The sequence below is a fragment of the Zingiber officinale genome, chromosome 7B (assembly GCF_018446385.1).
Source record: "Zingiber officinale cultivar Zhangliang chromosome 7B, Zo_v1.1, whole genome shotgun sequence".
NCBI classification, from domain to species: domain Eukaryota; kingdom Viridiplantae; phylum Streptophyta; class Magnoliopsida; order Zingiberales; family Zingiberaceae; genus Zingiber; species Zingiber officinale.
The window spans coordinates 108,984,090-109,005,981 of NC_055999.1; the positions used below are offsets into that span (position 1 = coordinate 108,984,090).

Here is a 21,892-nt window from a genome sequence, read left to right on the forward strand (position 1 = left end):
AGAATAATGTTTGTAACAAAGCAAAAGTTAAGAGATCAATATGTAACACTCATCTGGTTGAAGAAGTATATTCCTTCTGTTCCTATTATTTTTTTGATAATGTGAAAATTAGACATCACAAGTATCCTAGAAATTCTGATGATGCTCAACTGATAGACCCATCAATACTTTCTATTTTTAAGTTTCCTATTAAGCTAATGGGTGCATTTATTTTTAGATGGTTAACTCAATAAAAATATCACGCTGCAAGAACATATATACTCTTAAACTGTGATGAGGTTAAACCTTATATAAAGTAAGTTGACTTCTTTAATTAAATATTTATTCTATTTAATTGGCTTGCTTGATATCTCAATTTTTTAAAAATTATCTTCTTTCCCAACTTATATGAACAACAACTATATCTACAAAATCTATCAATGGGTGTAAGTGAAGTAGTTGAAAAGTTGGAGATCGAATTTGTATTATGGTTTCAAACATATTTAAGTTAGAGAACTTTTAAAAAATTTTAGTTCGTGTGTATTAAGTTCAGTTCTAATTGATATCATAACTATCTATAGGTGAAAGACCATTTGTTTTTCAAATGTGTAAGATAATAGGATAATGAATCTTACATCAGAACTGCTCAATAAAATAATAGTTTACTCTAGTTACTATGCTAATGGCCTCAAATTTCACATGGCACAACGAGATTCACGGAGATTAACCTATAATTCTGTTGTTTGCGTCAAAGGATCTATGAACAACAGTAACACTGAGTTTGATTACTATAGTAGACTTGACGAAATCATAAAGGTTGAATATCCTGTATTACCTATAAAAATGTGTATGTTGTTCAAATGTTCATGGTATGATCTGACCCCAAGAACATGTATCAGAATACATTCAAACTACAATTTAGTTGAGGTTAATACAAATAAAAAGTTCAACAAGTTTGAACCTTTCATTTTCAGAGTACAAGCAGGTTAAATTTTCTATCTTAAATACCCTACGAAAAGAAGAAGATCTAGTGAATAGTTGTCTGTTTGTCGAATGAAGCCTCGCTCGACCATGGAAATGCTGAACACCATCACTACTCAAAACCATGATGCATTTCAAAATGATAAAGTGGAGAGACATTCAGTTGATTCATAACTCCAATCCATATCTCAATTAGTTGTAAATGTTAATATCACTTACGAAAAGATAGATGATGAAGAGATGTCCAAGAGTAAGAATCTTGTTGAACTATAATAAGAATTTAAAAATAATTAATATTGATTAGTCAAACGTTAATATTGATTATTGATTAGTTAATGAAAATTAAAATTTTTAAAAGGTCTAAAACACCTTACGTTATATTTTGATCGCTAATTTAGTAATATCAACAAAGATTATACATGCGCAAACTATTCTCTTGTAACAAATAATTATCCCAGACAAGCAAGAAATTGATGAGCAATAAATAAAGTTTATGAATAAATTCAAAACAAACTACATATACACTTTTATAATTTATTATTAGTTTTATCCATTCTCATTCTTTCAAAAATCCTAAAGTAAATTCATCGTGATAAATATTATTATTTTGTCTAATAATAAATAAATTTAATTAAAAAAATAACATATAAATTATCTTCTTCCCATATAATTTTCCTTTATTCTCTTTTTTCCCTTATAATTTTTCTCCAAAGTATATTGTCTTCTACAATAAGTCAAAACTTTAGAACCATGGACTTTCATAGGCCTATTGGGCCGGCTCGATAATGAGCGTCGCCTATTAACATAAAAAAAATGTCAATTAGACTTGATTGATCTTCATATGTGTCTCAAATTTAGCTTAAAAATGAAGATCTGTCTTGCCTAAACCACATTATAATCATGACCATCTATGTTGAAGAAAGTCATGATTTGTTGATGCCTTTGATTATTTTCCATGGATATTTTCCAAGTCAATTTAACCCTTTTGTTTAACTATCAATGTGCATGGAAGAAGTTTTCGACCACATCCACAACTAAATCAGTGCCCGGCTTGACCTAAGAACCACTGCACCGAAGCCACCACGGCTACAATCATCGAAAAGGAAAGCCGCGAAGCCTAAGGACACGGAAGGAAAGAGCTAGGCAAATCTCCTTTCAACATGACCCAACACTGCACAAAGACCATTACAACTTTTAATGATGAAGTCAGTTCAATGTTAATACACAACAAAGTGACAAGAGAGACATGGAATTAATGTCCTATGACATGAAAAGTCCTATCGAATATAATTCATCAAATGACCTACACAAATATCAAATTGCAGTAACACTAGTTCTTCTCTGAAACATTCAAACATCTTCCTAAAAAGTAGCTGAAACTGCCTTTACCTGCATATGTTCGATGAATTCAGTGCATTGAGCTGCTGCTTTCAGTTCAGTGAATCATTCATGTATGGACATCAGCTACCTGCTTGGCTTTTAATACGCCCAATAACTCTCAGTTCAGACAAATTGTCTCCACATACACATTGTGTTTCTGTGTGGTTACTGAGACCATAAGCTGCATTCAGTAATGCTTGCAGCTTTGTTAATCAGGCGAGCAAGATACAGGAAGAATGGTGAGGTGGATTTTATTTACCTGCACCATAGAGAACAGATCAAACTCTGCTTAATAGTTGAACTCCTCAATTAAGCAGCTGCAGCTGCTGCTGCTGCTGCTGCACTCAGTGGCATGCATCAGTGGTTATTTGAAAGGGAGAGGAGGTTGATGATGAACTCAGCTCAGTCAGATGTGGATCAGGGTAGGTAGGAAGTGAGCTTCAGTGAGGAGTGTGCATTCCAAACAGATCATCCTGCAAAATGCTCAGTCAGAAAAGTATTTAGTGAACTTATAAGACTGATATTGGACATTAAAACAAACGTTGTTATGTGTTTCACTGATTGCTATTGAGTTTAACTATTGTTCTCTGCGTACAATTTGCATGAAGATTGTCTAAGATTAACCATAATAACGATAGCAATCCATTCAAACAACTTAATATGTTACTAAATTCTCAAGAGATGCACTTAACTTAATATGTTACTAGTTTTTGAAATAACACCACAGTCTTTAGTCTTTGAATGTTATAATATGGGAGAGATAAAATAAAAAATAAATATATAGAAATTTAAAAAGGAAATTTAAATGTCCTTTGACTATTTTTTTTAATAGGAGTAATTGACCTGATTTAATTTTTTAAAAAAGGAAAAAAAACTTTGGGTCAATGAATGCGTAACACGTGGAGGTGGCAGGTGAGTAGAAAAAACTCACAGCTCGCACGTGCCCGGGCCTAATTTCAAGCTGCCATCGCTGCATGCGCCACTAAATGCCCTCGGCGTTTGGCGTGCGACGAGATAATTAGGTAGCGCGAGATGCTCGCGCACGCAATTTAAGGCCACGGCAGCCCACGCCAGATGACGTCATGCCTGCCTCGGAAACCCCTCCCTTCCACCCACCGCGCTTCCTCCGCTGCCTCGATCGAATAAACGGTTCCATTATTAGGTTAATCCACTCCGATTTATCCAATTATTACCACAATCTAAAACCACATCTCCCAGATTCGAGCCGCCGCCTTAGATCCGGAAACAGCCAATGGCAGAGAAGCCCGCGCCGGCCCCCACCGCGGCATCGTCATCACATGTCGCCGTTCCTAGCCATTTTATATGCCGTGCCTGGAGATCAAAGCCGCCGTCTTTCCTCTTCCGTCTCGCTCTCCTCCGCCTCCTCCCCGGTGTGCCAAAGAATCGAGCAGCGAGGAAGAGGAGCTGAGGAGGGGTGGTCGCACTCGGACTGCACTCTGCCACATCCGACATTGCTGTAAGCATTGAGCTCGGTTTCATTACTACCTGTCGCTTATCTCTGCCATTGCCTGCGGAAAGATCCGAACTTTTTCGTTCTTTGAGGGATTTCTTCACACTTGCACTGTTCGGGCGCTGTGCTCTGTAGAGCGTCGAGTCAAAGATGAAGGCTTCCGCCGCGAGGAAGGAGCAACCTACAGGTGGCAGAGGCAGAGGAGGGAATTAATTTTGCTTGTATTTTTCCTCCTTTCACTGCGGCAAAAAACCTCCCCGCTCTGTCGTTTGTGACGATAAATCTGAGTTGGTGGCGAATATTGGGAGACACGAGACGATCACTGTAAGAGGAGTGCCTCTTTCTGCTGTCGAAGTGGAGCAATCAAATATTTACCTCTTTCTTCCATTATTTTCTTGATTTTTTTCTGACCCTCTCTTATAATTGTAGTAGGCCTTCAGATCAGGTGTTGTGGTTTGTTTTGTAGCTTTTGATAATTAAGCTGGAGCTCCGGCGCCATGGGCCGAGCGACGAGGTGGCTGAGGAGTGTTCTTTGGGGGAAGAAGGAAGCGAAGGCGGCAGGAAAAGACAATGCCAGCATCAGCGGCTACGAAGCCAAGGAGAGGAATAGGTGGAGCTTCGGCATCGCCAACTCCAAGCTGCGCCAAGACGAGAGCATGGGGCACCAGAGTCCCCTGTCGGCGACGGACGTGGCGTGGCTGAGGTCCTTCTACGACGAGAGCGAGGAAGACGGGAAGCACGCAATCGCGGTGGCCGTCGCCACCGCGGCCGCGGCCAATGCGGCTGTGTCTGCTGCGCAGGCGGCAATGTGGCGGCTGCAGAGCCTGGGGAAGGAGACGAGGGCGGTGCTGCTGGGGAGCTACCCGTGGTGGGCCGCCGTCAAGATCCAGACCGCCTTCAGGCGCCACTTGGTGAGACCAAACTAAACAACGTCACTGTAGCCTCCATCCAATTTCCTCTGCTTAAATTAATGGCTAATGATGTGACGCAGGCCAAGAAAGCTCTCCGGGCACTCAAAGCCCTGGTGAAGTTGCAGGCACTCGTTCGAGGCTACCTCGTGAGGAAGCAAGCAGCCGTCGCCCTCCGCAGACTGCAAGCTCTCATGAGAGCTCAGTCTCATGCATGGCCTCAACAAGCTCCCCTTACACTTCCCCAAAGGAGTCCAAGACTCACCACAGAATTCTGCCACAGAAAACCCTTTGTAAGACTGCTGTTAATTGAATTCATATGCACAATTGTGGATTCATCTCATTCTCATTATGTTTTTTAGCAGGAAAGAATTAACACAAGGTGTAAGCAGACAGGAACAGAACAGAGATCTGGTTTCGATATGAGCCCAAAGATTGTGGAGATGGACACATACCAGCTCAAGTCCAAATCATTCAGGAGAGCAACTCCCAACTACAATGTATTTGAGGAGCCTATGATTCCAGCTTCATCTCCACTTCCACACAAGGTTCCACCTATCGTCTGCTATCAGCACCCTGACAAATCACCCTTCTCTCAGAACAGTCATAGTCACCGGCCAACAACTCCGAGCCGTTCGAGCTGCCCGGGCTACATGGCGAAAACGTCGTCTTTTGCTGCCAAAGTAAGAACTCAGAGTGTGCCGAAGCAGCGGGCGGAGAAGGGCAGCCCGAGGAAGAAAGTTGTTGCGAAGGAGGTGGAGTACAATACTAGTGAGTCAGGCAGTTTGAAGCATAGAATGCAAGGGAGAGATGTGAGGACTGCTACGGCAGTGAGGGAAGTGGCAAGGGATTACTACTTGGATAGCATGTGGTGATTGTAGTAGTAGATTGAAACTAGAACAATGTGAGCGTTGGAGAGGTTCTCTTAGGAATTGTAAGAATGGTTAATTCAGGCCATAGAGAATCTCCAATTTCTGTAAGAGAGTGAAGGAATGTGTAGATTCTCCTTGTCTGATTTTCAATCTGTATGCAACTGTATTTTTCTTTAGCTTATTTCATCAGAAACTCAATTGGCATGCTATGATTTCATCCATTATTCAAGTTAAAGACAAATACTGTTGCAAAGCTTTAGGTAGAAACTATGGGGAAGAGAAAGATTGGAGATTTAATAGAGTTATCATGTGTTCAGATAAAAACTTACCCTATAATCTGTTGAGCTTTTTATAAAGTTTGTACTTTAACACTTGAGCTTGTAGTGAATGCATTCTACAACCTGTGAGCATGAACGTTTGCAGTGTTAACAATTGTCATGAATGGGCATAAGATACGCCAAACACAAAAATCCAAAATGCATAAACTAATATATTGTGCAAGGTCAGAGGCTAGACTTTGCACAAGCCTGCCTTCTGACCTACTGATATAGAAACCCAAATGCTAAGCCATGTGATTTCATAGAAGATGGATTATATAATTGCTGACCTACTTATATCATAGACTAGACCTAGATTCAGGGCTAAGTCAAAGGAGTTCATGTGTATTTGACCAACTACGTCTTCTTACTCACCAAGTGAATTAGCAGCATGGGGAAAACAAACTCGAACAAGCTAAGGTAAAAGCAATCAGTTATTGATTTATTCCACTAAACAGCAAACTCATCAGACAGTTCAGTGGTAGAAGTGACTAAATAGAGAAACGTGATTCTGATTTTATGTTTGGATTTAGTAATAATAGTATGGATTAGAGCTGCTTTCATACTCTCAACAGATTCAAGTAGATATAGCACAATTATGTAGAAGGTATCATTCAATATAACTTTGTGGTATCAATCTACCCAAAGTTCATTTTGTGCTATTGCATAATGTATTCTGGAAAGCAAAGGTACAAGATTTACTCTACTCATTGCTTCTTAAAATAAATAAAAAAGCAAAATGTTCTAAAAGGAGACTGAAGTTATCACATGAACAGCAAATTAGCAGAAACTGAAGAATCTTATGTGCTTAGAAGAAGAGATCATATGCTGTAAAAACCTACCTGCCTTTACTTAATACCAAACATGTCTGCACCACCAGATCCCAAGCATCTTCATGATGTGAAATGCCACCTCACTTGAGTGTGACAACTCTTATCACATTGATTGTATGAGCAATGGTCATGAGGATGTTTTAGTGTCAGTAAACCTCACTGTCCCACTATAGTATAAGGGAGTCATGTTATATGAGGCATCAAGGAGTAGCATAGTTATGAGCTCATCTAAAAAGTAATGTTCAGGCAACAAGAGATAAATTTAATACTATTTCCTCTCCTTTTTCCTCAAATCTTATCCAATTAAAGCAGGATAGCAAAGTCATCTTTACTTGAGGGTACCACAGGGACTTCCAATTGAATGAACTCACACCTTTGTGCCACAATGTAAGTGTTATAATGCCCCCTACTATAGAGGCCTTATGCATGAGACATTGTGCATATCACCTTCTTGCATATACCCTTCTTTACAATAGCTTTCTTTTTTTCTGTGGTTCGAAATAGTTTGCTTACTGAGAGCAATTGTCAACATTTCTATTTTCCATAGATAAATTTAACACAAATTTCTGTAGATAATGAAGCGGCCATTAACACCAAGATCAATCTGACAGTAATTAGATTTAGATGGTTAGAAAGAGGTACTTCATAGGATTTCCTACGGATGATCAATAAATCTTCAACCTTCCTGCATGCAAAGAAAACTGAGTGCATCAAAGAAAACTGAGGTACTTCATAGGAAAGATAGTGTTGTTAAACTTCATCTAGTCCCATTTCATCTAAGAAAACTGAGTACAGGAACTTGTGAGTTTCTTAAACATTGATTTGTTCAATTTGAGAAATGTAACATTTCGTTCTGAGATTTTACAATTTCTAGAGCTGGAAGGTTTGCCATGAAGATATTTGAATTGGAGTCTTGCCTTTGTCCTTTTGACAACATCTGTATCTTTCTCTTTAGCAAGCCTTCTATGTGCTCTATAGGTTTCAACACTAAAGATGAATGGTTCAAAGGAGGTACTCTTTTGTTCCTCCTACCTTTCCTACTTGTAACACCCTGGCGGTTCGCATTTTATAAGCCAAGATATCCTAAAGTCAGGACAACTTGTGCAGTCTCCCCCTCGCTTGATTTATTTTTTTCCAAACTTTAAAGGAGGAATCGAGAGGAATTCTCTTGGTATTCTAATTAAAACTAAGCAGAAAATGTACCTTTTCCACAAGGAATTCGTGAATTCCAATTTGCTACCAATATTTAACAAATCAACTGACAAGGCCACTGGGTACTCGTTCATGCATAGTTGGACAGGAAGTTTTAAACAGAAAAACATCTTGTTGAACCTAAATGGGTCAGGTTCGTTTGTAATATTTATTCAGGTACTATATCAAAAACCAATTACTAATAACGCCATTGAAGTCCTGCAAGAGACTTCTCAAAGATGACGAAGACAAGGCGAGTATGATTATGAATGCACAAGCATTTCAGACACAGGTGGTTCATCGACGCTCTTTTTCTTTGAATGAAATTAGCAACATGACAATGAAATTGGGCTTTGCTTTCTCCCTTAACAACAGCGGGAAAGCTTAAAATTGCAGTGGTTCATGAGGCTGATCCAGATGTGAAACCACCATCAGATTGCAACTGTGTGGGCAGAACTTAGGGTCCGTTTTCTGTGCAGCATCAAAGTGAAAGCAGAAACATTTCTTATGCATTTTCAGCTACAACTTGTGATTTCTTCAATCCTAGCGCAGGCATCACAAAGTCATTAGTGGATGATCACAACTACCTAAAAGATTCTCGTCCTTTGTTTGGTCAACTTGCCCGTTAGCAAGTCAAGGTCAACGACTCCAGTATGCTGTCGCGTATGGATTAAAAAAATTGCCTTCTAGTCCACATGAGAGTTTTGACATTCACAAAGTTTCTTTTCAAGTAATGAAGTCGAGCATCATCACCTTGAAGGAGAAGAAGAGGGCGACCACGTCCGTGACGACGCTGCCGTCAAAAATGACTGCGGAATGGTGCTCACTCCTCCTCAGCTTCGCCGCCATTGCCGTCGCTCGTGTTCACTGCCAGTCATCGGAAGGTAAGTACCAAATGTATCGACATCGCATCGACTCTCAAAAATATGAACTTGAAGAAGGGGAAGAACAAAAAACCTTTTTTAGGGTTTATAAGCATCGACTGCGGGATCGAAGATGGATCTAGTTACGACGACCCGATCACCAACCTCAACTACGTCTCCGACAGCCCCTATATTGACACCGGCATAAACGCGAACGTCTCGGCGGCGTACGCCACCAGCGCCATGGAGCTGCAAGAGAGAAGATTCCTCAACGTGAGAAGCTTCCCTAACAACAACCGCAACTGCTACGACATCACCGGGGTCGCGATGGGATCGAAATACTTGCTGCGGGCGACGTTCATGTACGGTAACTACGACGGGCGGAACAGCCGGTCGATCGTGTTCGATCTCTACCTGGGGGTGAATCTGTGGAAGACGATCAACGTGACGGATCCTGCGGCGACGATCCGGACGGAGGCTTTGGCGGTGGCGCTGGGGGAGTCGTTCTCGGTGTGCCTGCTGAACACGGGGAAGGGGACGCCGTTCGTGTCGGGGATGGACGTGAGGCCGCTGAAGGATGGCGTCTACCCGGGGCTAAACGCGACCCTCAGCGCGGTGGTCCACAATAGGCTTAACATGGGACCCACCAGCGGGGCCATCAGGTAAATTAACTGCAATTTTGTTACCAATATCGAAATTAATGAGCTTCGCCTATTTACCGTCGGCCTCGCCCTCGCCCTCGCCGTTGCCGCCGTTAGGTATCCCGATGACAAATATGACCGCATATGGGAAGCCTACAGCTCCCCCCAATGGACCGAGATATCAACCGATAGCACCGTCAATAACCTCTCCGTTGACGGTTTCGAGCCGCCGACCGCCGTGATGCAGACGGCGGTGACCCCGGAGAACTCTCTCACACTGAATTTCACCTTGGAGTTGGATCCCGGCGATCTCAGCGAGATCGTGGTGGCCGTCTTGTACTTCTCCGAGTTCCTGACCCTCACCGGCAACATGTCGAGGCAGTTCTACATTTACTTCAACGGTGCTCGCTGGTTCCAAAAGCCTTTAGTCCCGGAATATCTCTTGAGTGACTCTGTCTACGGCATTGTTTCGCAGACAGGATATTGGCAGTATAACATAACGCTCCAAGCGCTGAGCAATTCCACCCTTCCGCCCATCCTCAATGCAATGGAAATCATGGCCGCAATGGACAGCTCGAATGAGGCAACAGATGGTGGAGATGGTACGCTTTCCCTTTTTTTTTCTCGCGGCTTCGATAATTCAATTGTAATCACTAGCATTGTTTTGGAGCATAAAGTTATGTTCTTTGATTGCGATACCCTCAGATTGTTCGATATATTGCTCCTGACAGAGTTGAAATTGTTTAATCGTGAGGGTCTCTTCGAATTCTGGAAATTGCACTTATTTAAAGTACTGTTTCTCTTAGAACTAGTTGTGACTTGTGATGCCTCACTATCTTTTTAGTCTGATGACAGCTAATTGACACTCGTTGACCGTTTTTAAGTAACGTTGTGGTGCATTTACATTCGAGTTGTATTCTGTTTGAAGGAAATATGAATTGTAAGATTGATTAGATAAAAATCTAACTTAGTGCAGTGAGAATGGGATAAGCCATGAACTGTTAACATCAATAAGTGTTTTAAGTTTATAATGCTGGTTAAGCTAAGTTGTACTCTATTTTCATGTTTGAGAACTTTTGTCATTACGTTCATACTGTTTTAGTTAAATGTGTATAGGCACAGGTGTGCTAGAACAGCTCATACACCCAGAAAATTTGGGACTTTTTTTTTTAGTTGTTGTTGTTGCATGCCAGAATAAGTCTCTCTCTCTCTCTGCTGTTTTTAAGAGTGCCAAATTTTATTTTTCTTTTAATTTGTTTTCTCCAGTTGATGCCATAAGTGGAATAAAAGAATCATATCAGGTCAAGAGAAATTGGAGGGGAGATCCTTGTTCTCCAAAAGACTTTGCCTGGGATGGAATAAACTGTACCTTTAGCCTCTCTGAGCCTCCAAGGATCACAAGAATGTATATTTTCTTTAATTGAATTCAATTAAAGTAAACTAACATTTTTTTTCATCAATTGCAATAGGCAACAGTATAAGTGTTCTGGCTATGTTAAATATTCTGCAGAAATTTGTCCTCGAGTGGATTGAATGGTACAATAAGTACTGCATTTGCTACCCTTGCTGCAATCCAGTACTTGTAAGTGCTTTTGATTCCATTTTTATTAAATTCTCTTCTCTCTTTTATAGTCAAACAGCTAGCAAACTGTGCCATCAATCCTATTTTCTTATCTAGATACCATTCTTATCACCCAAATGCCATATGTTTGTGCATTTGCAAGCAATATATGTGTATGAATCTGCAGTATGTTACATGTGAAGAAAAGAGTAGTGAAAATTTGTCATTCATGAATTTCAAACTTATGTAGTGTTCATGGTTACAAATAAACTATGTCATTAGAATTATAAATCACATCAAGGCAACTAGAACAAAAACTCATGCGGTGAAGGTCAACATATTTCATGTCCCCTCACAATTTGTAGCTGCAATATTAGTGCTTTGGATTTTAATTCTTTTGTACTTCAGCCATCCAGGCAGGGGACTAGGGTTTATTATGTTTAGGAATTTTCTTCTACCTTGGATAAAGAATTTTTTCAAAACATTTTTCAGGGATTTGTCATACAACAATATAACAGGGACAATACCTGGTTTTCTAGCACGCTTATCTTCCCTCAAAATCCTGTAAGCACTTTCCTTAATATTTCTTTTATCATTAAATTTGTGAATGCATAAATTTTTTTGTCATCCTCTGTCTTTTTTTGTAGTGATTTGACTAATAACAATTTAACTGGATCTATTCCTTCTGCTCTTCTGACAGAAGCACAAAATGGATTGCTCACTTTGAGGTTTGCTTATCTATATAGCATCATATCTTTCTTTGTTAAAATTTTTTATTATCATAATGACAAACGTTAGCATTATTCATCGTCCCATCAAACAGAGCAAGGATGAACATTATTACATTAAGAAGAATGCAATTAATATATTTTAAGCATTTCTGCTTTTGACAAATTAGAGATTTAAACTTGAAATAATGTTTATTGCAAGTATATGCTTACTGTAAGAATTCTACAAAGCCATAATGGTATATATTCCAGTCGAAAAATCTCACCATGATGATGCGGTGGCAGAAATCCATCCCGACATAAAGAACGATGACGTCGAGACCTTCTCCTAGATTTCTTCCCTTCCTGTAGCGCCACGAATTCTTGCGGAGAGTAACAAACATCAAAGGATTCACCAAGAGTTACTTCGGCGAGACCACTCCGATGTCTAAGTTAATATAGAGGTTTGATAGCAACAGAAAGAAGGTCGAAGAATCCATCGGATAAGGAAGATGACCTCATTAATGCCCCTTTAATACCTCATGAATACCTCATTAAAGGATGTTGTTTATAACATTGTATACCGGGAGTTCGGGAGGTCTAAGGGTCGGTTGTCAGCAAGTCGAGAAGCTGAAGAGTCGGCAACTCAGGAGATCGGACCAGCTTGGAAGATCGAACCGTCTTAGAAGATTGAACTAGCTCAGAAGGTTGGATATTGCCACATAACCCCATGTTGACCAAGTCCTGGAGGATGCCACCCTGACTCCCTGTTGATCGGGTCAAGGGCCTTCCACGTGGATCTTTACTTACCATCCGCATCACAAGCATCCCCTTCAAGTCTACTTGAATGCGGGTGTAGGCCGACTAATTGGACAAGTATTTTGCTCAACTGCCAAAATGGTCCATGTGGCCAAGTACCTAAAGGTAGAGCTAATGTGATGATAATTAATCGAAGTCCATCGAGGTTTAGGAGAGAGACTAATCCATGACTGAGTCCTAGTCGGGGAATAAGTGGCGTTCCACCCCCGACAAAGGAAATGCTCAATTCACGACTATGTCAGAGTCGGGAGAGTATAATAAGTTACTCCCGAGTACCGCTGGAGATGGAGAGAGAATATTTCGATCCACGACTATGTCCGAGTCGGGAGAGAATAATAAGCTCGATCTCACGACACCCAAGTAACTACGGAGTCGGAGAGAGAATAACTCGATATCCATGACTATGTATGAGTCGGGAGAGAATAATGGGCTCTATCTCACAACTCCCGAGTACCTGTGGAGTCGGAGAGAGAATGGTTCGATTCACGATTATATTCGAGTCGCGAGAGAATAATAAACTCGATCTCACAACTCACGAGTACCGGTGGAGTCGAAGAGAGAATAGTTTGATCCGTGACTATGTCCAAGTCGGGAGAGAATAAGCTCGATCTCACGACTCCCGAGTACAGGTGGAATTGAAGAGAAAATAGCTCAATCCGCGACTATGTCCAAGTCGAGAGAGAATAATAAGCTCGATCTCATGACTCCCGAGTATCAATGGAGTCACAGAGAGAATAATTCGATCCGCGATTCCGAGTCGAGAGAGAATAAATCGATCCGCGACTATATACGAGTAGGAAGAGAAATCAGGCTAAGCATCATGTTCTCTCCACGACTCCTGAATGTTCGTGGAGTTGGGGAGAGACTTATCGACATCATGCTCTAGGGGAGGCTTACCGACATAATAAGAGCTCGATCCCGACTATGTTCGAGTCGGGAGAGGTTGAACCCTGAAAAGGACATTGGAGATATAATATATACTCGACCCTTGTACGAAGGGGAGGTTGATATCATAGCCTGAATCTCGACCCCAATCCACGACTCCCGAATGTTCGCAGAGTTGGGGAGAGGCTTAGCGACATCATGCTCTAGGAGAGGCTTACCGACATAATAAGAGCTCGATCCCGACTATGCCCGAGTCGAGAGAGGTTGAGCCCTAAAAAGGACATTGGAGATATGATATACGCTCGACCCTTGTACGAAGGGAAGGTTGATATCACAGTCTGAATCTCGACCCAACTATTTTCGAGTCGGGGGAGTTTGGACCCTGAAAAAGACTTTGGCGATACGATATACACTCGACCCTTGTACGAAGGGGAGGTTGATATCGCAGTCTAGATCTCGACTCGACTATGTTCAAGTCGAGAAAGTTTCGGCTCTAAAAAAGACATTGGCGGTATGATATGTGTTCAACCTATGTATGAAGGGGAGATTGATATCGCAGCCTAAATCTCAACCCTGATTATGTCCGAATCGGGGAAGTTTGGGCCCTGAAAAGGATATTGGTGGTACGATATGCATTCGACCTTTATACGAAGGGGAGGTTGATATCATAGTCTGGATCTTGACCCCGACTATGTTTGAGGGAGTTTGGGCCTTGAAAAGGATATTTTGAGGTGATGGAGATCGTTGGTTCAAGACCAAGAGCAATAGTCGGCGACCACGATGAAGTACCTTCAAGTAAAGCTGCGAGGATGAGCTACAATTTATATTCAAAATATAATACTAAATGCACTCTAACCTGTGAAATTTTAAGGTGACCCCACCACTATCCAAGAGATAATAATAGACTTAATCCCATGACTCCCAAGTACCTGTGGAGTCGAAGGGAGAATGATAAGAAACCTTTGCAAGACTGAAGGCATTTAGGGGTATGAGATCAGAAGATAGTGTCAAGACATTAAGCAATGTCAAGAAGCCCATATATTGTGATTCCTTTCTTGTAGCAAGACGCTATAGTCCTTTTCATCAAGGGGTGCAACTATTAGAATGATCCTTTATAAAAAACCTAGTAGATGCAACAGGAGCGCCTTTGCATCTAAATTTTTTGTGTTTCTACCAAGACTCTTGAAGAATTCCTTTAAACGGTGTACAAATGTATGATTGGTTGGAAAACATACAAATCCAATAGAGCATGCCCAAATATGGAGGATGGATGCCCATGTCTAAGTAATCATGAAGATTGACATAAAGGTCCTGCATACACATGTCAGAAGCACCAACAAACAATACTTCCAAATTGGAAATGTTAGGAAGAGCTTTAAATACTAGAATATTTAATAATGAGAAAAATCTTGAGCAAGTAAATACATCACAAATATGAGTCAAAAGCATTACGAAGCATAAGAGAATGACCCTTGACGATGTCAACGGCGTTGGTGTATGCAGATGCATTAAAAACCATTGATGATGTGAGGTTCGACGTGACGCCAAAAGGAATGGAACGACAGAACAAGTTATGGCGACAACCCACACATGCCATCTAGCTTCCTTCCCGTTACCTAAGGCATCCTTAATGATATTGAAAGGTTGAAAGAAAAGTGCTACCTTTCAATTTGCACAGATGTTCCTTTTACCTAAGAGGAATTTTGTGAGGGAGCAATAGAGGGCGTCGACCCCTTGCCTTCTCCTCTTTGTTGAGGCAGCAGATCTTGGTCACTTGAGATCGTTAACCATGACCAATCCTACAGTGGTGGTTGGGGCTTGGGCTATTCTTGAACAACCACGAAGGATATGACTGTTACGGCAACATCCCAACGGTCACAGAGAAGGAAACACCTCCAACAATCGCCATAGTCACTGAGAAAGGGGGCAACGGTTATGACAACGGAGAGAGGGGGTAGATCAGCGGCCTGCCATTGATCTCCCAAAAGAATTGGTCACCGTGATCGCTGTTGGGATCTATTGCAAAAAATAACATATATACGCAGCAGAAAAAGGATCCCTCTAAAGATCCAAGCGAATGCAGAGTACGCATTTTGATCAGATTGTTACCTTTGGTGCGTGAACGGAACAATCCTGGCAACATTGGTGCTTCGACAGATCTCAACGCGATCAGAATGTCCGCACCTCTACCGTATCCACACGAGCAAGTCCCTCGGTTCTTCTCCAAGAACTTCGGAATTGAAGAGCTCTCTTCACACACAAAAATGGAAGAGAAAAGAACGGAGAGACACACACTCTTCCTCATCTTGCTAGAAATGATGTATATAGTGGCAATCCAAGAGACACCCATACCTCTTCACCTTTTTGCCTCTTTATGGCTATTTAATGTGGCATTAAGAGAAGAGAAAACACTAACTTTTCGTCGTATCCGATGAACTCTTCATCTTCTCCGAGGACTCTTCATCTTCTTTGATGACTATTAGTGTTTATCTTAGTGGGCTCTTGATTAGGTTGAGCCATAATAAGGTCCGAAACCAATTTCATAATTAAGGCTCAAACCTCTACAATTTTAGTCAAACTAAAATAAATCAATCTCTAAATCAACATGCTCTTTATGTGTGACTCAATAGGTTCACGTAACGTTGGCAATGTTTCTAAAACTATTTTAAATACACAAGCAATGAGCGACATCTAACAATGCATCATTATTACCCAAGTGACGAGAATGTCAAGATCCAACCTAACTTGTCTGTGTCTATTATCTTGTATAACTCAATCCTTCTATCCTTGTTATCTTAGATTGATCCATGAGGCATGAACTGTGTCATCCTCTAATGAATCTTTATGTTTCTTGATCTCCAAGTAGACTCACTTAACCAAATGAGCTCAATATCTCATATTGACTTATTTGAGTATGACCATGCATTTTAGTAGCCCTACTTAATCAAGGGGTCCACATATATCACTTCCATCATATGAAAGGAATAGATCTCATCTATATCACTCACATCCCTCCGCAAAACTTATTACATACCCAGTGATCGACTTTATAATTCATCCTGTTGTAGGTGGCGTTTGTCAATACCAAAGTACACAACTTTTTATGTAGGGAACCGTAGTGATTTCAGGTCTAAGGACTATTTATACTAATAGTCACTATGAGAATGTTTATAACACTCATATAACGATCCATGAAATATTCTTATGACGGGTCAATTCAGTACATATTCTCTAATATGTACTCATGTGTCAATTTGATATCTTGTATCCATGACTTGTGAGATCAAGTCATCAGTTGATCTATATGCTAGTCTCAATGTATTAATATTGCCCTTGTATATTAATGCTTGACTATGAATGGTTAAGAGTAGTGTTTTATATATATCTACAACCTCTCACTATCAATTCAACAAATTGATATATTGTAGACTAGAACCTATTACCCTAGTATATTATTATACTTATTCAATTGACACAGATCTGAAGTAAATATAATAACCATAAACATTGCCTTTTACTAATCAAATATAATACAATAGGTCCCTTGTCAATCATATCATAATTGACTCTTAGGGTTGATACTAACAACCGCATGAGGTGGAGACAATGATGAAGTGGATGGCTATAGTTGTACTTTATTACCATCTTCAACACTTGTGGCTATGGCCTATAGTGGTGATCACAACGGCTTTACTCCTGATGCCGCTATCATTTTTCCGTAAAGCCTCAATTTAAATAATATCTAAGTATTATAAAGTACTCAAAAGGAAATTTAAGGTTTAGAATTTTGGCTTTTCTCTATGAATTCTATGTAAATTTGATTTCAACGTCTTGACTTGTTTTAATCTTTTTTCTGGAGATGAAATGTTTTGTCGGAGATCTCTTTTTTTTGTTTCCAACATCTTCAGATGTCAAAAAGTCTTTGCTCATTTTCCCACAAAAGATGTTTCAATTGAGCGGTTTAGGAAAATCGTCGGCGTAGTTACTGAATGTCTTTCACTCATGTTCCCACATACGGTGTCAATTTGTTCCGATTTGAAAATCTCACCACGATGACGCCGCTGCGGAGATCCATCCCGACATAAATAATGATGACGTCGAGGCCTTCTCCTAGATTTCTTCCCTTCCCGTAGCACCATGATTTTTTGCGGAGAGTAACGAACGTCGAATGGTTCGCCGGGAGTTGCCTCGGCAAGACCACTCCAATGCCTAAGTTAGCATGGAGGTTTGATAGCAGCGGAAAAAATGTCGAAGAATCCATCACATAGTTAGAGAAATCCCCCCTTATGTAGGAAGAAGAATTCATTAATGCCCCTCTAATACCTCATTAAAGGATGTCGTTTGTAACCACTGTATGCCAAAAGCTCGGGAGGTCTGGAGGTCGGTAGTCGACAAGTCGGCAAGTCGAAGAGTCGGCAACTCGAGAGATCGGACCGGCTCAGAAGATCAGACCTGCTTAGAAGGTCAGACCGGCTCAGAAGGTTGAATACTACCACATAACTTCCATGTTGACCAAGTCCTGGAGGATGCCACCCAGACTCCATGTTGACTGAGTCAAGGGCCCACCACGTGGACCTTTACCATCCATATCACATGGACCATTTTGGCAGTTGAGCAGAATACTTGTCCAGTCAGTCAACCTACACCCTCCTTTGGCTAGACTTGAAGGGGATGCTTGTGATGCGGATGGTAAGTAAGGGTCCACGTGGTGGGCCCTTGACCCAATCAACAGGGAGTCCAAGTGGCATCCTCTAGGACTTGGTCAACATGGGGGTTATGTGGCAATATCCGACCTTCCGAGCCGGTCCGATCTTCCGAGCCGATCTGATCTCTCAAGTTGTCGACTTGCCGACTACCAACCTCCCGAGCTCCCAGCATACAGTGGTTACAAACGGCATTCTTTAATGAGGTCTTCTTCTTCCCTACAGAAGGGGGGATTTCTCTAACTATGCGATGGATTTTTCAACTTTCTTTCCGTTGCTATCAAACTTCCATGCTAACTTAGGCATTGAATTGGTCTCGCTGGGGTAACTCCCGACAAACCCTTTTATATTTGTTACTCTCCCCAGGAAATTGTGGCGCTACGGGCAGGGAAGAAATATAGGAGAATGCCTCAACTTCATCATTCTTTATGTCGCGATGGATTTCTACCGCCAAGTCATCGTGGTGAGATTTTCATACCGGAACAGTATAAATCTCCTAGGAAACTGAATTCTGCATGGATTTGTTTGATACTACCTTCTTTTTTCAAATTTAGCTCAAGGTTTACCTTTCTGTGCCTTAAATGAATTGTGTTCTTAGTTCACTGATTAGAATATAAATGAATGTAGACTTGAAGGAAATCCTTATCTTTGTACCGATGAAAGTTCATGTCAGCTAACACCAGCATCAACAAAGAAGAAAATAACAGCACCAGTCATCGTGATTCTTGGTGTACTTCCTCTGCTGCTAGTAGTTTTAGTGGTATTCCTTGTCTGGAGATACAGAACTAACAAGGGTAAGCATTTCTAAAATTAAATTCTCGCAATCCTGTCATTACTAGGCTAAGTTTGGGATTTTTCTCAAGAGCTTTTGGAGGCCAAAGCACTTTGGAAGTTAAATATAAGTGTTTAATAAACTAATGTCCGAAGTGATTTTGCTCAAAGCATTTTCTTCCCAGAGACATTTTTATAAGGCTGAGTGGGGGAGTTCTTTCTAAAGCTGTTTTCCTTAAGCAATTTTCAAATGCTCCTAAAAATCAATATAAAAATTAGATAACTAATACAATATTTCAGTGTTTAAATCAATATTTTGTTAACATAAAATAAAAATTCTAATTTTTTGCTTACCAAAAAAAGTGAACATTTTAAAATATGTTTTTAGTAAATTAAAATGTCATTTTATTAAAATTATTCTTTATATGTTATGAATTATTAACATATGACATTAGTAATTATTTGTTGACATATAATTGTACTAAGAACATTATAATATATACGCTCTAAGATAATAGTTATACATAAAATATTATATTCCCTGTCAATGAGATGTAAAGATATGATTATTTTTAAAGTTAACTACTTTTAACAATGCACTTTACCACAAACTACTTTGTCAATGCACTTTTGAAAATGCAAATGCATTGCCAAGTTCTTCCTTAATTTAAGATGCACAATTAATCAACAAAAAATATATTCCTCCTAATCAATTCATCTTGTGTGGTTTGATGATATCATACTTGAAAGGATATGGAAGAGCTAGCCATGTAAGCCAGCAAAACCAACCTATCTTCAACCGAATACAAAAGCGCCAAGACAGCCCGCTGCAATTTGAGAATCGACAATTCACGTATATGGAGTTGAAGAATATAACAGATAATTTCAAGAGAGTCCTCGGTAAAGGAGGATTTGGGACTGTCTACTATGGGTGTTTAGAAGATGGTATTGAAGTTGCAGTGAAGATGAGATCTCCTTCAACATCTCAGGAACCTAAGGAATTTCTTTATGAGGTAACAGAACCTTATGCTTTTCTCATATTAGCTCTATTAGAGGTTTCAAAACACAAGACCATCAATGAGAATAAAAATGGCTGTTCTCATAAATCTACCCAAACTTTGAAATTCTCTTGTGCCCTCAACTTTTCTTGTACTTTTGATAGCAGAGAATGCTACCACTTTTGTGTTTGTTCTGCATCAACATTATGTCGTGACATGTTTTCAATCTTTTTCCTACTGTTTTGTTAGGCCCAGTTTCTGATGAGGGTTCACCACAAAAACTTAGTTTCTATGCTTGGGTTCTGCAAGGATGGAGACTATATGGGACTTGTGTATGACTATATGGCCCAAGGATCTGTAGAAAATCATTTAAGAGGTTTGAAACTATTTTTTGTTTTTCTTGAATATGCTCACGGTAGCACATACCAATTAGACTGTAGGAAACTTACCGGTCAGTCACTACTAATTCATGAATTGTCATGTACATGAAAATGTTGTGATAAAGTGAATAACCATACTGGATTATTGTTTACTTATTTTACTTCCTGTCAAACAAATTCAAAGTTAAGCACTTTCTTTTACTTAAAAATTGGATTTTTCTTAAAGGTAGATATAGATTGTAGGTGATTTTACTTGTCTTTCCTTTCAAACTAATAATGCTTGCTGTCAGTCAGAGGACAAGTATTGATAAGTCACTTTCATAATGAACTGCAGGAAGAACACAGAATGCGACAAGTTTAAGTTGGCGGCAGCGTCTCCAAATTGCACTTGAATCTGCTCAAGGTATAGTTCTTAGCACAGCAAATCTGCTTGCTCGCCAAGTTTGTTGGTCGGATCAATTTATTGCCATCTTTTTTCATAGGTTTTAACTTCTAGTGATGTTTAGGACTGGATTATTTACACAAGTCATGCAAACCATCGATCATTCACAGAGATGTCAAGACAGCCAATATACTTCTGAGTGACACGTTTGAGGCAAAGATAGCCGATTTTGGAATATCAAAGACTTTAAGTGAGACAAACACTCATGTATCAACCATAATAATAGGGACAAAAGGATACTTGGATCCAGAGTACTAGACCTCTCATTCTCTTGTTTTCTCCTGACAAACAGATGCATTTAAGAAAATATAATAGGTGTTTGTTTTCTTTTTGCTTAATATCGCGCCTTCTTATTAAATCACGCAGGTACCATATTACCGGCCAACTCAGTAGAAAAAGTGACGTGTACAGTTTTGGAGTGGTCATTTTGGAGCTGATCACAGGAAAACCTGCAATCATAACCAGTGAAGATAATGTACACATCTCGCATTGGATCCAACAAAGGCTCGCCCAAGGAAGCATAGAGGATGTTGTCGACGCAAGGATGCACGGGGAGTACAGTGCGAATTCTGTCTGGAAATGCATTACTACTGCACTAGCATGCCTGACAGTGTTGCCCTATCAGAGGCCAACCATGGCGAATGTGGTTTCACAGCTGAAGAGGAGCTTGGAGTTAGAGAACCTTCACTCTCAGAACAGGCGCACCGTCACAAGCGGTGAGACTGTATTCACATCGAGCTTGAAGTAGAGCTCTAGTCAATGAGACTTCTCAATGCCTCAATTCTTCATTATACTTTTGAAGATTGTAGGATTGGTAAAGCAGTTGTTCAGCTTGAAGTCTAGAGTCAATTTGTTCAAAACGTTATTTTCCCCCTCTTTTTCAAGGGAAAAAAGATACAATGTAAGAAAATGAGACACAATCAAGTCAAAGCCAACCCATTTGCTTGCAATTCTCGCTTGTCGACTCTCGACGCAAGATGTGGTGGCTTGCGGTGTTACGCTAGGACAGAGTGCACGATTCAAATCGGAAGCTAATCGCGAATGTGTCGCGTGTTGATGAGAAGGAAGGTGTGGTATCAGCGTCTTGGAAATAGATTTAAAATGAATAAATAAGTTTGTAATATGAAGCTTATTAACTAATTAAATAAGTTTAAAATAAAAATAGTCTTAGAAATAGATTTAAAAGGAAT

General features: G+C 40.2%; 1 protein-coding gene and 1 long non-coding RNA gene across 3 annotated transcripts; one reads left to right on the forward strand and one right to left on the reverse strand.

The window, feature by feature from the left end:
- Nucleotides 1–1,660: 1,660 nt before the first annotated feature.
- LOC122006829 lies at nt 1,661–8,679 on the reverse strand. Of its 2 annotated transcripts, XR_006118761.1 has the most exons (7): nt 6,751–8,679; nt 5,921–5,992; nt 5,175–5,752; nt 3,272–4,993; nt 2,600–2,813; nt 2,350–2,521; nt 1,661–2,131 (listed from the first exon to the last, which is right to left on the reverse strand). It is a non-coding gene; the product is annotated as an uncharacterized LOC122006829 (long non-coding RNA). The 2 variants fall into 2 exon arrangements; XR_006118762.1 differs by lacking the exon at nt 5,175–5,752.
- A 1-nt stretch (nt 8,680) lies between these two features.
- On the forward strand, nt 8,681–21,652 carry LOC122006828 (probable LRR receptor-like serine/threonine-protein kinase At1g05700; the record flags this gene model as incomplete). The annotated part of the gene is made up of 13 exons (XM_042562478.1): nt 8,681–8,816; nt 8,899–9,457; nt 9,554–10,038; nt 10,703–10,841; nt 10,947–11,018; nt 11,490–11,561; nt 11,645–11,725; nt 18,739–18,905; nt 19,633–19,895; nt 20,130–20,256; nt 20,595–20,663; nt 20,767–20,953; nt 21,069–21,652. Coding segments are annotated over 13 exons (2,739 nt in total), but the record flags the coding sequence as incomplete, so codon positions are not given.
- Nucleotides 21,653–21,892: the final 240 nt, after the last annotated feature.